This window comes from Vespula vulgaris, chromosome 12 (genome assembly GCF_905475345.1).
Source record: "Vespula vulgaris chromosome 12, iyVesVulg1.1, whole genome shotgun sequence".
NCBI lineage: Eukaryota > Metazoa > Arthropoda > Insecta > Hymenoptera > Vespidae > Vespula > Vespula vulgaris.
Window position 1 is genome coordinate 4125711 of NC_066597.1, and position 14605 is coordinate 4140315.

At 34.8% G+C, this 14605-nt stretch overlaps 1 protein-coding gene across 2 annotated transcripts in view; it reads right to left on the reverse strand.

The window, feature by feature from the left end:
- Positions 1–14141, reverse strand: part of LOC127068077 (uncharacterized) — an 85396-nt gene extending 71255 nt beyond the window's left edge. For both annotated transcript variants that reach the window (XM_051003730.1, XM_051003729.1), the window contains exons 1-17: positions 13953–14141; positions 5530–5585; positions 5240–5423; positions 4762–4866; positions 4550–4666; positions 4159–4406; positions 3785–4034; positions 2989–3234; positions 2782–2901; positions 2353–2486; positions 2028–2265; positions 1818–1940; positions 1585–1719; positions 1273–1506; positions 677–1192; positions 394–579; positions 65–316 (exon numbers count right to left, since the gene is read on the reverse strand). In XM_051003730.1, coding sequence (XP_050859687.1) covers positions 65–316; positions 394–579; positions 677–1192; positions 1273–1506; positions 1585–1719; positions 1818–1940; positions 2028–2265; positions 2353–2486; positions 2782–2901; positions 2989–3234; positions 3785–4034; positions 4159–4406; positions 4550–4666; positions 4762–4866; positions 5240–5423; positions 5530–5585; positions 13953–13962 — 3154 coding nt within the window. In that variant the 5' untranslated portion in view covers positions 13963–14141. The remainder of the gene's footprint in view (positions 1–64; positions 317–393; positions 580–676; positions 1193–1272; positions 1507–1584; positions 1720–1817; positions 1941–2027; positions 2266–2352; positions 2487–2781; positions 2902–2988; positions 3235–3784; positions 4035–4158; positions 4407–4549; positions 4667–4761; positions 4867–5239; positions 5424–5529; positions 5586–13952) is intronic.
- Between the last annotated feature and the right edge of the window lie 464 nt (positions 14142–14605).

The following is a 14605-nucleotide window of genomic DNA, read 5'->3' on the forward strand; positions in this document are numbered from 1 at the left end:
CACATACAAACGTAAATAACATGATGAAAGAAGTATTAAATCTTTTAATAATATGATAACTTACTCTTGCAAAGATTTCCATCAAAGGGATCTGTATAAAATGGTGGAGGACATACACATTCTCCTGGTTGTACACATTTCTCGTTAGCTTTGCATTCATTATCAGTAGTACACCTTTTTTGAGCTGGAGAACAAAGTCCATTATAAGGATCACCACCGTAACCGCGAGGGCAAACGCATTGATGAGAACCCAATAGATTGATACATTCTGCTCCATAACCACAGACTTGATGACCATCGATACATTCATTTATATCTGTACATAATATCGTAACAATTATTAACTAATAATAATTATCAGAATAATTTCATTTAGATTAGATAAGAAATTACCTTCGCAAGAACCATCTGCCTTTGTAGTATAACCTTTAGGACAAGCGCAGTAACTAACACCACCTGCGATCGTTATACACTCGGCACCGCTGGGACATTTCTCACCCTTTGAACAACCAGCTAACATACATTTACCATTTACAATTTTATAAGGTGGCTGACATTGACATTCTATGCTGTTACATTCTGTAATAAGAAATTCATTCTCATTCAATAATTTATACAAATTTTATAATGGTATTTTTCACTCAAGATTTAAGATTTTTTAATATATTTTCGTTACCCTCGCAAAGTGAAAAGGGATTGCCGTTGAATCCAGATGGACACTGACACTCATAGCTTCCAGGTAAATTTTTACAGATAGCATTGACGCCACAAGCCGGTTTTTCCCTAAGTTCCATGCATTCGTTTATATCTCTACATTTACCAGTTTCACTGTCTCTTGTATAACCACGTTGACATATACACACGCTGCTACCGATAAATTCATCCTTGATACACTGTTCACCAGCTGGACAGGGTGTACTAGGGCCACATACATGCGGCACATTTGATTCCCGGCAATCGCCATTATACGGATCTCCTTCTGTACCTCTTGGACATTCACACGAAAAAGAACCAGCTTCGTTCTTACAAACTGCACCTTGTGGACATGGATTTATCGCGCATTCATCTATATCTCTACAACCATCTTTTACACCAGGTTTTCCTGTATATCCGTTACTACAAAGACAAGTCGCAACATCATTCAACAGCATGCAATGTGCGTTTGGTCCGCAAGATAGGTCTTCACAAGGATCTGATAAAAAATAAAAAATAAAATAAAAACTAAATATTTTTGAATAAAATAATATAAAAAATATAAATAATAAAACATACGTCTACAATCATTTCCAACATTAGGTTCAGGACATAAACAACGTTTTTGTGGATCGCAAATTGAATTTCCAGGACAATCGTCGTCGATATCACATGTAACTACGCCTACACATTTTATATAAGGATCAGGATCTGGTATAGTTCCTTCTGGACAATTGCATGTGTAAGAACCCTCATTGTTCGAGCATGTTGCACCATGACCACATGCATCTAATCGTGAACATTCGTCAACATCTAATAATATAAAAAACCATGTAAACATTCAGATTGCTATATAATAGAAATTTATATTACAAACTTTATTATTTTTACCTATACACTGTTTAAATGCATTCCCAGAAAATCCAGATTTACAATGACAAGTAAAACCACCGGGTGTATTAGTACATATAGCATTTTTACCACATCTTCCAGAGGGTCCATTTATCGCGTCACACTCGTTTATATCTTTGTATATAAAAAAAAAAAAGAAAAATAAGAGAGAAGTTGCAGTCTATTTTTAATTTAGTACATATTATTTTATAAAAAATTTCTTTTTTTCTTACCGACACATCCTGCTGCTATATCGTTCGGATTGAAAGTCCAGCCATCTTCACAAATGCAATAAGCTTCGTGAACATCAGCTTTACAAAATGCGTGTTCACCACAAGTTACTTCATCACACGGTGCTAAAAAAAATATTAAAATTGTTTTAATTATTAGGCAAAAGTTTAATTTCGGCACTCGGGATATTTTTTTATTTCATAATTAAATACCTTTGCAAGGAATGTGTGGCGGTGTTCCAATAAAACCAGATTCACATTCGCAATGATAACTACCCCTTACATTGGTACAAATTGCTGCAGGACCACAAGGATTCGTAAGACATTCGTCCAAATCTTCGCATTCAGCACCTACAGCTTTAAATCCAGTTTTGCAGAAACATTGACCTTCGATACACTCCGCATTGTTCACGCAATCGAAATTTGATTTACATAAGGTCGTTACGTCGGTCTAAGAATATAAGACAGTAATATCAAATAGCAAATGAATTATTACAATTAGAATAAATTTTTAATTCATACATTTTTAGAACATTACCTGTACACAGGCAATAGATGGTGTAGGTTTGGGACTATAACCCGGTGGACATATACATTCATATCCTGGTATTGCATTTTTACAAATAGCGTTCGTACCACAAGGATTTTCGTATGCATTACATTCGTTGATATCTATAATGTTATAGTAAATATTATGATAAAATATATTCTAATATATAATTATTATGACATTAAAAAATAAACATAATATATAAAACAATTAATTATTATTTTTACTATTATTAAACAGTAGCAACACTTTATAGACCATAAATATCGACTAACAATGAAATTTAATTGTTTTTAGTTAAATTTCACAGAATGTTAGAATAAAGAGAAAACCTGAATTAGGTATATTTAAATTTCCAAGAAAACAAAAGAGTGGTCGGTAAAGTATTAATTATAAGACTCAAGGCTAAGTGCTAACCACTGCATCCCTTGAATGGATCGCCCGTATATTCTGCTTTACAGCTGCAAATGAAGCTACCAATCGTGTCGGTGCACTCAGCATTTTCACCGCAAGGATTTTTCTCGCATTCGTTCACATCTATTAATTATTAACATGGTTAATCGTAAGGATGAATATTAATAATTATTAATGTAATTAAAAGGTTTAGTAGAGGGAAAGACTGACTTTCACACAAGGTCATGCCTTGACCGATGAAACCTTGAGGACATATGCACTTGTATGAACCGGGAACGTTGATGCATCTTGCATTTTCAGCGCAAGCGTCGTTATGGATACATTCATTAACGTCGATGCAACGTTGCGTAGAATCCATTTGATAACCCACGTGGCATCTGCATTCGAAACTACCCTCTGTGTTTACACAATCCGAATCTGCTCCGCAGGGCGTGCCCGTATCACACTCGTTTATATCTATTAGTAATCGGTTAGTGGTTTTAGTTTTTGCTTTAGTCTTTAGCATTGCAAATGATGCAAGTTAAAAATAAATCTTACACACATCAATCTCAATCGTCATTTACTATACGTGCGACTATAATAGATAATGCACGTCATGAATCACGAAGCTCTTTTTAAAGTTTTATCGGTTATAATGTTACTGTAATTGCTAAAACCCGTACTACCGGTAAATATCGCTATTATCGAAGCATTAGAGTTAATCTCGTAAGAGGACATCAAGGAATAAGAAGAATCATAAAACGGGATCTTTCATAACGATTCAATAATTTTAAACTTTTACTCAGATTTTACGATTAATAATCGATGAAAGCATTTCGATCTTTCTGAGTAAAAAGATAAAATTAAAAAGAATCCTTAAAATTACGATATATCTATGTTGCGTCATTCAAACTTATATTATGTATACATATATACACATTATGTATATTTATACATATAAATTAATATTCACATAAAAATACTAATAATATGCCTACAACTCTGCTAGATGTAAAGATTAACTCACCGTGACAACCCGTCGATGGATCACCATCCATTCCTTCTGGACATGAACATCTAAAACTACCACGTAGATTAGTGCAAAGAGCTGAGCGTCCGCAAGGACTTCTCAAACATTCGTCGACATCAATGCACTCATCGTCGGGATTGCCGTCGTACCCTTCAGGACACTCACATTTATGAGCACCGGGCAAATTAATGCAAAGTGCACCACGACCACACGCTCCTTCGTAATTGCATTCGTTAATGTCGATACACTACAAGATAGTTGGAAATTTTCTTTATAATGAAATAAATTCTTATCTTAGCCGATCATTAATTCAAAGTTATGAAAAAAAGATCTAAAACAAAAAGAAAAAAAAAGACGAGAAAAAAACTTACGTTGTCATAAGGGTCTCCCGTGAATCCATCTTGACATGCGCAGGTATAATTACCAGGAATATTATGGCACAAGGCATTGCTAGCACACGCACCAGGTATAGTACATTCGTCGACATCCTCGCAATGTACCTCACCGTCGCCTATATATCCGGATTTACACTTACATAGAAAATTTGACGGAAGATTGCAACATTCTGCATTCTCAACACAACGTGCCGCTATAGCTGGCACTTCGCATTCATTAATATCTATGAAAAAAAAAAAAGACAAAAAATCAAAATAATTTTACAAATTATTTATTAGAGAAAGAGTATCTAAATAACAAGTATTTAAATAAGTCGACACGATAAAACTTCATAATTAATACGATTTTACGATTTCATATACGTACCTTCGCATTGAAAACCGTCACCTTGATAGCCAGGATAACAAGAACATTGAAAACTGCCGAGAGTATTCGTACAATGAGCAAAAATATCACAGGGTCGGTATTTACACTCGTTTTCGTCTGCGATAAAATAACAATTTAACGTGCATATATCCATGAAATTATCGAGAATAACCGTCGAATAAATTTAATAATAATACGATTTTTAAGCTGACCTGGAACTTGACAATTGCAACCTCCAAAACCATCGTTACAATGGCATACCGAATCTAAGCACACACCGTTCAAACATTTTGTACCATCTTCTTTCGTACAATCATCTAGGAATGATATAAAAAAAAAAGAAATATGAAACATTATTAACAATATTTGTCTTAAAAAGATAGATACGCTTTTTTCTAACGTATTTAAAATAGATTCTAGTTTTCAGTCGAATAAAATAATAACGCGAACCATTATAAGATGACACAAAGGACGATGGAGAACTTAACGGTAGTGAGGAGTGAATTCACATTGCGTATCGTCTCCGAGATTATTTTCCATAGTCACATAATTATACAATAAGCCATCTCATCTTTCTTCCGGGATACAAGAAAATATTCTTTACAACGCAATAATTATCTTTGACACAGTTTTTCACATGAAAAAGGAAAAAAAAAAAGAACGCCTGAGTATATCGACCGTAACACTCACCTGTACACTTGAGTCTTTCACGTTGCTCATCTGTACCCTGATAACAATCAACTTTGTGATCGCAGAGTTTCGAGAGTTCGAGCAGTTGCAGAACATCCGTTGATTCGTTCACTTGGCAACCGAAGTAACCGTCTTCGAGGTTGAGAAAAAATACTTCTCGTCTGAGTCCTTTCAATGATTCGACCTAAAAAACATGAGATGGACGACGTAATACCTATATATATATATATATATGTGCGGGTATGCGTATATACATTTCTAGTCACAACTTTCTAAACAAATATACTTACAGGACACGAAGAAAGAAGTACCCATGCAAGTAACGGCCAAAGATGTTTCATCTTTGCTGTGGAAAAGAATTAATTACGATTAAAATGATTAGATAATTATTAAATTGTTTCGTCCGAATCAATTAGATCCAGACGAGGTACGAACGATTCATATAACTTACACTTGTTCACTGTGCGCTCCAATAAGTTTGAGATTTTACATTTTCACGAAGAAGAATTTAAACGTCGAAATGTTTTCGTAAAAATCCACAACAACTGGTATACGAGCTTAACGGGAATAACACGACGATTTCAGACCACAAGAAACGACTCCCGCGTTTTCCCCTCGTAACAACTAAATTCACGATCAAACACCTGTTCCACCGGCAAGTCGGCATGATGTCGATGTTTTCAAAGCGTAACCGACTTAATCCCCCAAAAATATAGGATCCCTTATGTTTTTTTATTTTTTTCAAAAAGCCTTGCGTCATTTTTTCACTCCAAACCATTTTTCACTCTTAACAAAAAAATACTAATTTGTATAATGAAGTAATTTATTTTAATTTATTAACGATGATCAAATCATAACGATGAACGTAGACAGTCAATAAAAATATTAGGAGTAGAAGAAGAGGCCTTTTCTGCTTTTTCACAGCTTTATATTTTGTCGTTAAATTTTTCTTTATATTAAGTTGTCTTTCCTATTTTTTCCCGATACCGATTATGTACAAAGTTAGTCAAGTTATCAACTATTACGAATCTCATTAATCGATCAAAGTATAACTAAAAATTCATTAATTATTTTAAATATTCCATAAAATAAATAAAATGAGAAGAATAAATATAATATATATATACATATATATATATATATATATTTAAATGCATAATATATATTTCCTTTATTAAAAATTCATCATAAATTAAGATTCATCACACAGAATGAATCAAATCAATTACTATTCATAACATATTAGATTTAGATCTTTGTGTTTATCAAAGACTCATCATGAATCTCATTATACTACAACGCAAATATATACAATACAGTGTGTATGTGTGTGTGTGTATATATATATTATTCTATTACTGTACTATAATATAATAAATTTCTCAAATGTTTCAAACGAGGAGAATAAACGGAAACGAGATTCATTGATTTGGCAAAGTATCCATGTCAAGAGAAACGTCCTCGATCTATCTAATTCTTTTCTATGCATCTGTAGTATATCTATCTCTATCCAGCGCATTAGAACGTTGAGATTATTCTAAGCACATCGAATGCTTATCGCGTTCGCCTGTTGCAACATCCGGCATGAATCAACAAGGTACAAAGCCGAGAAGCGATTTGTGCCTAAAACTTACGCCCACTGTGTTCCAAGAAGAGAAAGAGAGAGAAAAAGAAAAAGAGAAAGAGAGAGACGAACGAAGCGAGACAGAATTATTCTGTTGCAAAGTGAAAGTTCCTTAAGTTACCAAGCAACGCGAGTTGGGTGTTAAAGCCGAACATACGAGTCTTAACGCCCCTGCATGGTCATCACAACCAAATTTGGATTTGGAAAGACTATTAACCAACAAAATTCAAAACATAATTACAATTGTATGTATACCTCGAAAGCTATAAAATAAACGTCTGATTAATCCGACCAATGATTAACGAGTAATGTATGTTTAAATAAACACGTGATCAATCAATGAAGATTCGATCGAAGATTTTTATAACCGTGAAACGTTTCCTTGTCGTCATTTGTGTGAAATGCAGAATGATCTTCCGATGAGAAAACAAGAGACACGCAACGTCACTGTATTATGCACTCACGATTGTGATTATTGTCTAACCGGTGATTACGTCATCGGTATGCACGATGTTAATTTAAGGTAGCAGTACTTTGTTCCAAGTATGTACATAGCATGTACATGTGTATATACGTATAATGATTGGAACGAAAGAGGGACAACTCTAATCAAGCGACTGTCTAATCTTGAGATTAGATTTTAAAAAAGATAATGTACTTACCCAAAAATGATCCTAATCAATATATCCTATATCTCAATATATATGTATGCACACTATTTCCGATCTTCGATTTGTTTTACGTATTAATTTAATCCAAAGGATGTACTAAATTATATTATATTTAGAAGAGATAATAAACACTATATTGACCATGAAAGATATTATCTATAACAGCACCGTGGAAAATCAGTTTGCCGACGAATCAAAAGAACAAAGAGAATCTTATATCTTTCCCATTCCATAAAATAATAAAACGATTATATACACACACATACACAGAAAACGAAAAGGATACAATATATGTCGAATAATTGTACTTGTGTAATTGATCAAAAAAAAAAAAAAGAAGAGAGTGGAATTCCGATAATTTTGTTTTTCACTTTTAAACGGTCTTTTTTCTAACAGCTATCTTTTATCCGGATATGGCAAAATCGTTTCGACGCGATTTTTATAGACACGTTCAAAGACGTCTCGTATTGACGTAATTAATTGTGATTATGCAAACCGATGACAAACTCCTCGTTTCTAATAACCGTAAACGAGTAATAAGACTCAAACGGGAAACAACGCGTTCTTGTTTTTGATTATAAATGTAAATACTATACATGGCGTTAATTTATGATATCTGGTAGGTTATACACTATAACGTAAACGATTAAACACGCGGGAAAATAATAAACCGCGTAGTATGTGGATAAGTATTACGTTAGTCGAAAAGAAAGAAAGAGAGAAAGGGGAAGAAAGAAAAAGAGAGAGAGAGAGAGAGAAAGAACAAGACACCTAACGGAAACTAAGGAAGGAAACTGGACAGTTTATTCGCGGCATGACCTTTGAACTGCCATCTCTGAGAGGTTCGAATAATTGCATCGTAACCGTTAAAGGGTGGGAGGTCAAGAAGAGACCGTTTACGTCCAGAATGTGTCGAAGGATACGTAGTGAGATGCGTCATTAAAAGAGGAAGTTACATCAACGTAACTTCTAATGTTTGAATACATATCTTCTTAAAGACGTTTATAACACCTATTTATCATGATTTCCCATTTTACGACCTTTGTGAAAAGAAATAAATCTGAGGTAAGCGCATTAATCGATTTATTCGATGAAAATAAGAATTACGTATAATTTCCTTTCAATTTCCTCTAGTTTGGATATCTCTTCTGTTCTCTTCCATATTCTCTCTCTCTCTCTCTCTCTCTCTCTCTCTCTCTCTCTCTCTCTCTCCCTCTCTTTCTTTCTCTCTTTCTCTCTCTCTCTTTCTTTTAGATATAAAGTTGAATATAGATTTGATAATAATATATGAAAATGACGAAATACCAGTAATGCACAAAGACAAAGATCCTGCGTAAGTTGTAAGACCAGTAAAAAGAGCGACCTCCTTGAGAACGGTCCTTGACTTCGTAGAAACCGGCGCGATAACAAGAAAACACTGCGAACGTGGTAGTAATGTAGTAGTATAGTAGCATAGTAGTCTATAGTAGTAATGGAGTAGTAGTAGGTCGTAGTAATCGTAGTAGTAGTAGTAGCAGAAGAAGAAGAAGAAGAACAAGAACAAGAAAACGAAGAGAAGGAAAGAGGCGAAGGACAAGGAAAGGGCGAATAGGAGACCGGTAATGGCGCCTCGACTCAGTGGTTGGAACTTGCAAGAACACTGAAAGAACGATTTCAAAAGTTAGAATAGTACAAAACTAAGAATTATGTATTGCATTTTATTAAAAAAAAAAAGAAAGAAAAAAAAAAGAAAAGAGAGAAACTAATCGCGATAATCTCTTATAATTCAAAAGATATAAAAAATAAAATTTTCATTAAAAAATCCAAAACATAATAAAATACGAAATTATTCGATTTGCATAAGTTTACAGTCGTACATATTTTAGAAACGTTCTCCTTTAATTAATTAACATAGATCCTTGATCAATGTATTTAGATTTCGAGAACACGATTAGCAAATTAGAACGATATTTACAAATGACGATACGATACGATCGAACGAATAATCATAGTTCGATAGTTCTTTTCACTGTTTCGTCTTCGTTTTGAAAATAGATCTGTTTCCGGTACCATAACGAGTACGCTTGAGGTATCAAGGTATGCAGCTTGGAAGGTCAAAAGGTGTACTGGTTCGTGACCAGAAATATCTTCGAAGGAAAAACTTGGAGAACAGCCGAAGAAAGATCAACGCTATGTGCGTTAATAATACGCACTAATACATACGTATACGCGGAACACATATATATATGAACACGAACAAAGCGAGTATGCGAAGGCACGAACGCATTTCCCCTCTCTCATTTTCTTCCTTTCTCTCTCAAAGTAGAAAAAGAGAGAGAGAGAGAGAGAGAGAGAGAGAGAGAAAGAGTGAAGTCGAGTGTCTGTTAAAACGAAAGAGAAAAAGAGAGAGAAAGAGAAACACAGAAGACAAGAGATAGACAAGGAAGAAAATAGTGGCGTTTCAAGAACGGGATGATGCCTATAATCGGCAATGAACGACCGCACCTCGCTACTTTCGCGTAGCTTAACGCGAATACCGGTCTGACAGATCGCCCAGTTAATCGTCATCTTCGTTTATAGAACTCAACCTTGTATCTACCTCTTGCATTCGTTAATACATTTATACAAATACAAGTTACGTGATAGCTTAACGATAGGCAATTATTCTTTTTACAAAAAAATTCTTATAGAAAACAATGTTATAAAATGTTTAATATTCGAATTCATCGTTGATTAAGGATTTCTTCGAGTTTCTTGATTGTTCTTTGTGATACCTTTATTAACTCATAAAATGGTATTTCTTCGAAGTCTGAATTTCCGGCAAAGAAGAGACACTTGGCTGATCAGGATAATGATAGTAGTATGGAAGAAAAAATTTTGTAAATCAATTCACTAAGGAGTTTTATAGATTAATTCACTATTAATTCACTAAGAAATATAAATTGCGGATCTATTTAAATAACGTCATTCGCGATAGTTAAATGAAATAGATAAGAATTTTGAAACTATAATTTTTATCTTTCAGAGAAAATATAAGTAGAATAATAATATGTTCGTAATACCTACATCACGTAGTCTTGTTGGATTTTCTTAATGAACTTTGTATTCTCTGTGAAACTTAATTTGCAATTTAATACACGCAATAATATTGGAGAAAGGATTTCACGATTAAATAATGAAAGTCGTACGGCGGATAGAGACGGCGAAGATTTCTGTACGAGTCTGAAAAGTTTGCTTAGAGTTAACGGAATACGGACGTTGACTCTTCCAGATTTACATATCCATGAACATCCGTGTTTCACTGCTTTTAGAAACGTTAAACGATTTAGTCAAGACTATGTTGCAACGTTGTTTCTTCATTCGTTGTATTTTTTGCATAGTAATAGTAAATTTAAGAAAGAAATCTTAAGATTGCGATGAAATGATTGATCTCGATCTTTCATTAAGAAATGCGAACATCTCGGGGATGAGAGAAACGTTTATGCATCAATAAGAAATATTCTCCACGTCAAATAGAAAAATAAAATTGATATTATACGTCATTTCTTCGAAATGAAAGTAATAGGAGATCGATTATTTATAGAAAATTTCTCCTACTAATTCTCTATTACGCTTCAAGTTTTTCCCGCTAAAAAGAGTAAATGGCTGATGTATGCGATAGTAAAGAGACAAAGATTAAATGCTTTTCTTTGAACAAAACTTCTTGTTCGTCCTCTCTTGGACAAACGTTCGTTCATAAAGTGCTGTAGTAAGAGAAGTAATTAAGCGTTGTCAAGGATAGTTTCGTTACGCGTATTATTAATTATTTCCAGCAGGGACGCGAGACGGATGTTAACGGCGACGAGTACCTTTAGACGCGACGCTTTGCATGCGATATACATAGATAGAGATACATGTTTTTGTTATGTAACAAGATCGTTTGTCAACGGGAGGTTCAAATGAGGCCACTACGAAGCGTTCAATGATCTTCCTCTAATACAAAAAAAAACGTTATTGAATTATTTATAAACTTAAATTCTGCATTTACCTAATCGACATCACTTATATTTAAAACTGATCAATTCAATCTAATGGCCAAAGTTAATTCAAATTCGATACTTTCGACAAAATTAAATTCTCATTCTGAGGAATGGACCGTGCAAATGATTTTGAAAGGCGTCCGCGATCATCGACCGGATGGCGATCCTGGTCGAGCACGTAATAGCACTAATTTCTAACATTTTCTGGTTGAAATGAAGAAAATGATAGTTCCGCATCGCGACCTCGACAATGTCGAACCTTTCGCTATCGATTTAGCACACGGAGTGACGTTCGAACGAGAGAGAAAACGAATTGTGGCCATTCGAGCTAAATCTCTTGAAACTTGACGTTTCAAATCACAAGATCTTTCGTTGATCGAACTCTTCAATTTGCATGACTAAACTATCATCTTAATTTTCTTCCTAATCGTTCTTTGTAAGACGGAAAAAGAAGAAAAGGAGAAAAAAGAAAAAAAAAAGGAAAGAAACGATGGATCGCGTAACGTATTTGGCATTCACTTTCAACACCGTTGTTGAAACTTTCCGTTTTGCGGTTCGTTCGAAAATGAATCGTTGTTAAAAATAGGTACTTGCGTTACCTTCTGATGCGGTGATTTTGAAGAGCTTCCATAAAACCACACTAAAGGTAGAGAACGTGTCCTGTCACCATCGCGTATATCCTTTTTATTGCATGGAATTACTCACTCACTGGACGCTGCACACTCCATTAAATCCTTTCTTTCTTATAACAAATCCTTTGACACATTATGATTAAATATGCACTCGCGTTCGTCAAATTGTCACGTTAGTACGAAATGTATTATGGTTGAGATCACACTAACACTGTTTCACGTTTACCTCACGTTTCTCATATAAGTACTTACGAATTTTATATATATGTACATATGTAAAGCGTGTTAGTAATTAATACACGTAAAAGCAAGGACATCGTGGAAGATTAAAGTTTCACCGATGAATCATAGATATCTCTATATCAGATATTCCTTAATGCCATCATTCATATACCATTTCTAAAAGTTCAAATATTCCCACCATATTTTCAAAAGATAATTTCATCCTAAATTTCATTAAAGATGTAAGCGATCGGCAAGTACTTTCTAAAGTTGTTAAAAAGGATATTCGACGATGATGAAACTAGCGGAAATTTCTTATTGAATTTACCTTGCAAGGAGTACGATATATCTTTACAAGTCGACCTTGAAATTTATGAAATTTTTTTTAATTTCGTGCTTCGAAAGATTCGAACAAAGAATTCGATCGTATGAACAAGCCTTCAAAGTTATTCGTTCGTGGAAAAATATTATTTTCCGATGCAACGCACCCACGTAATACGATTTCTAATCAAATGAAGAACACACCTAATGCATATCCTTGACACCATCTGCCCAAAGGATGTGCTAAAGGTCGGAATAACTTATGCATACATACAATACAAGCGCGTACTTACACGAACGTTTAGTTTCGAATTAAAAGTAAAACGGATGTGATAAATTCGCTAATAACTTAGTTCGTTAGTTAAATGCGACAAATTTTACTGTATATAAAGTAGATATATATTAAGAACGAGGAAGGAGATCTAAATCTATCGGCAGGATAATTTATTACAACTGCAAAGTGGTACCGGGCCATTAAATAAAAATATTCGCCTTAAATCTCTCGAGAGAAAGTTTGATGATCGTTGTTCCCAAAAGTGATTGCAAATAAAAGTTGTTGCACTCGATTTCTTTGGAATATGATTTTCGAAGAGGAATTCCATCGAACGGAACATGGCCATATTTGGAGTCCCTGGGAAACATATCTAACTGAAAATAGCAATGCTAAGAATGAAGTCGTGAGAACGTACGAAGGTGATATCATCTTTAGAAGAAGAGCGAAGCGAAAGGAGTGAAAAAAAAGGGTAGCAAAGAAGATCGAAGGACTCGACTGGAGAATTTTCAAGGTTGAAAAGCAACCGGTACGAAGTTCTTCAGTACGTTCTTTAACGGTCTTACCATTACACACGTCGGATGGATACATCCAACGATAGACTCTGGGAATAATCTCGACCTTGACTCCGGAAGAGACCACTGAGTCGCGGTCGACCGATAATCGGTGCTGATCTTTAAAAAATTGCGGGAAATATTTAAAATTTCGTATATAAGGAACGCAATTGAAAAATGATGGTATCTATCACAAAAAAAAACAAATTGATCCTCGAAAAGGACGAAGGATCAAATTTGTTTTCGAATCTTCTCATGGAAGATATATACCTAAAGCAACGTTTGTAAGATAAGAAAGAATCTAAGAAGTTAAATAATTCTGATTTCACTAATCATCGATACATTTCTGTTACTTTCGAAATGAAACTTTAAAGTGTCAGGCGAGATCGATCAAACGCGATCGTAATCTCAGAAACTTACCCGTTCCCATGGCTGATGGAGCAGCCTCCTTCCTCCTCGAATCTTCCGTCTGTTTCAGGATCCAATCTTAGATGAATTTCACTGTGCTGCTGACAGAAACGTATATAAAAAAAAAAGAAAGAAGAACGAGAAGACGTTCGTAATAAAAAGGACGAACTCTTCGTCCACACGGGAGACCGCGGACGAACTGGTATCTGTTGAGAACTTTTGGTGAGACTTGGACGTGAGACAACGACGACGTCATCACCAGCCCGATGTCTCATTGGCCGACGATCCTTCTCTTTACTCAACTCACCTCTCTCTTTCTGAGAGCTCCCTCCTCTCCTTTCCTTTCCATGAGCTTCTCTCTCGATACTCGCGTCTATCTTCTTTCTTTCTCTTTTATTCTTGCCCTCCCTCTTTCTCTCTTTCTCTACCTCTCTCACTCACTCATTCCTATATAACGTCTCTACTTCTCACTTCTACGAACGGCTTCGAATTATTCTGTTTCCTCCTTCGACGTTCTCCCACGGCAGGACTAGGATTCGAGTAGAGTCTCTACGCTCAAAGTTGGAGAGCTCGATGCCTGGAAACGATCTCTCTCTCTCTCTCTTTCTCTCTCTCCTTTTCTTTCTATTAGACTTTGTATAATAGACCTTGAATTTCATAGTTCA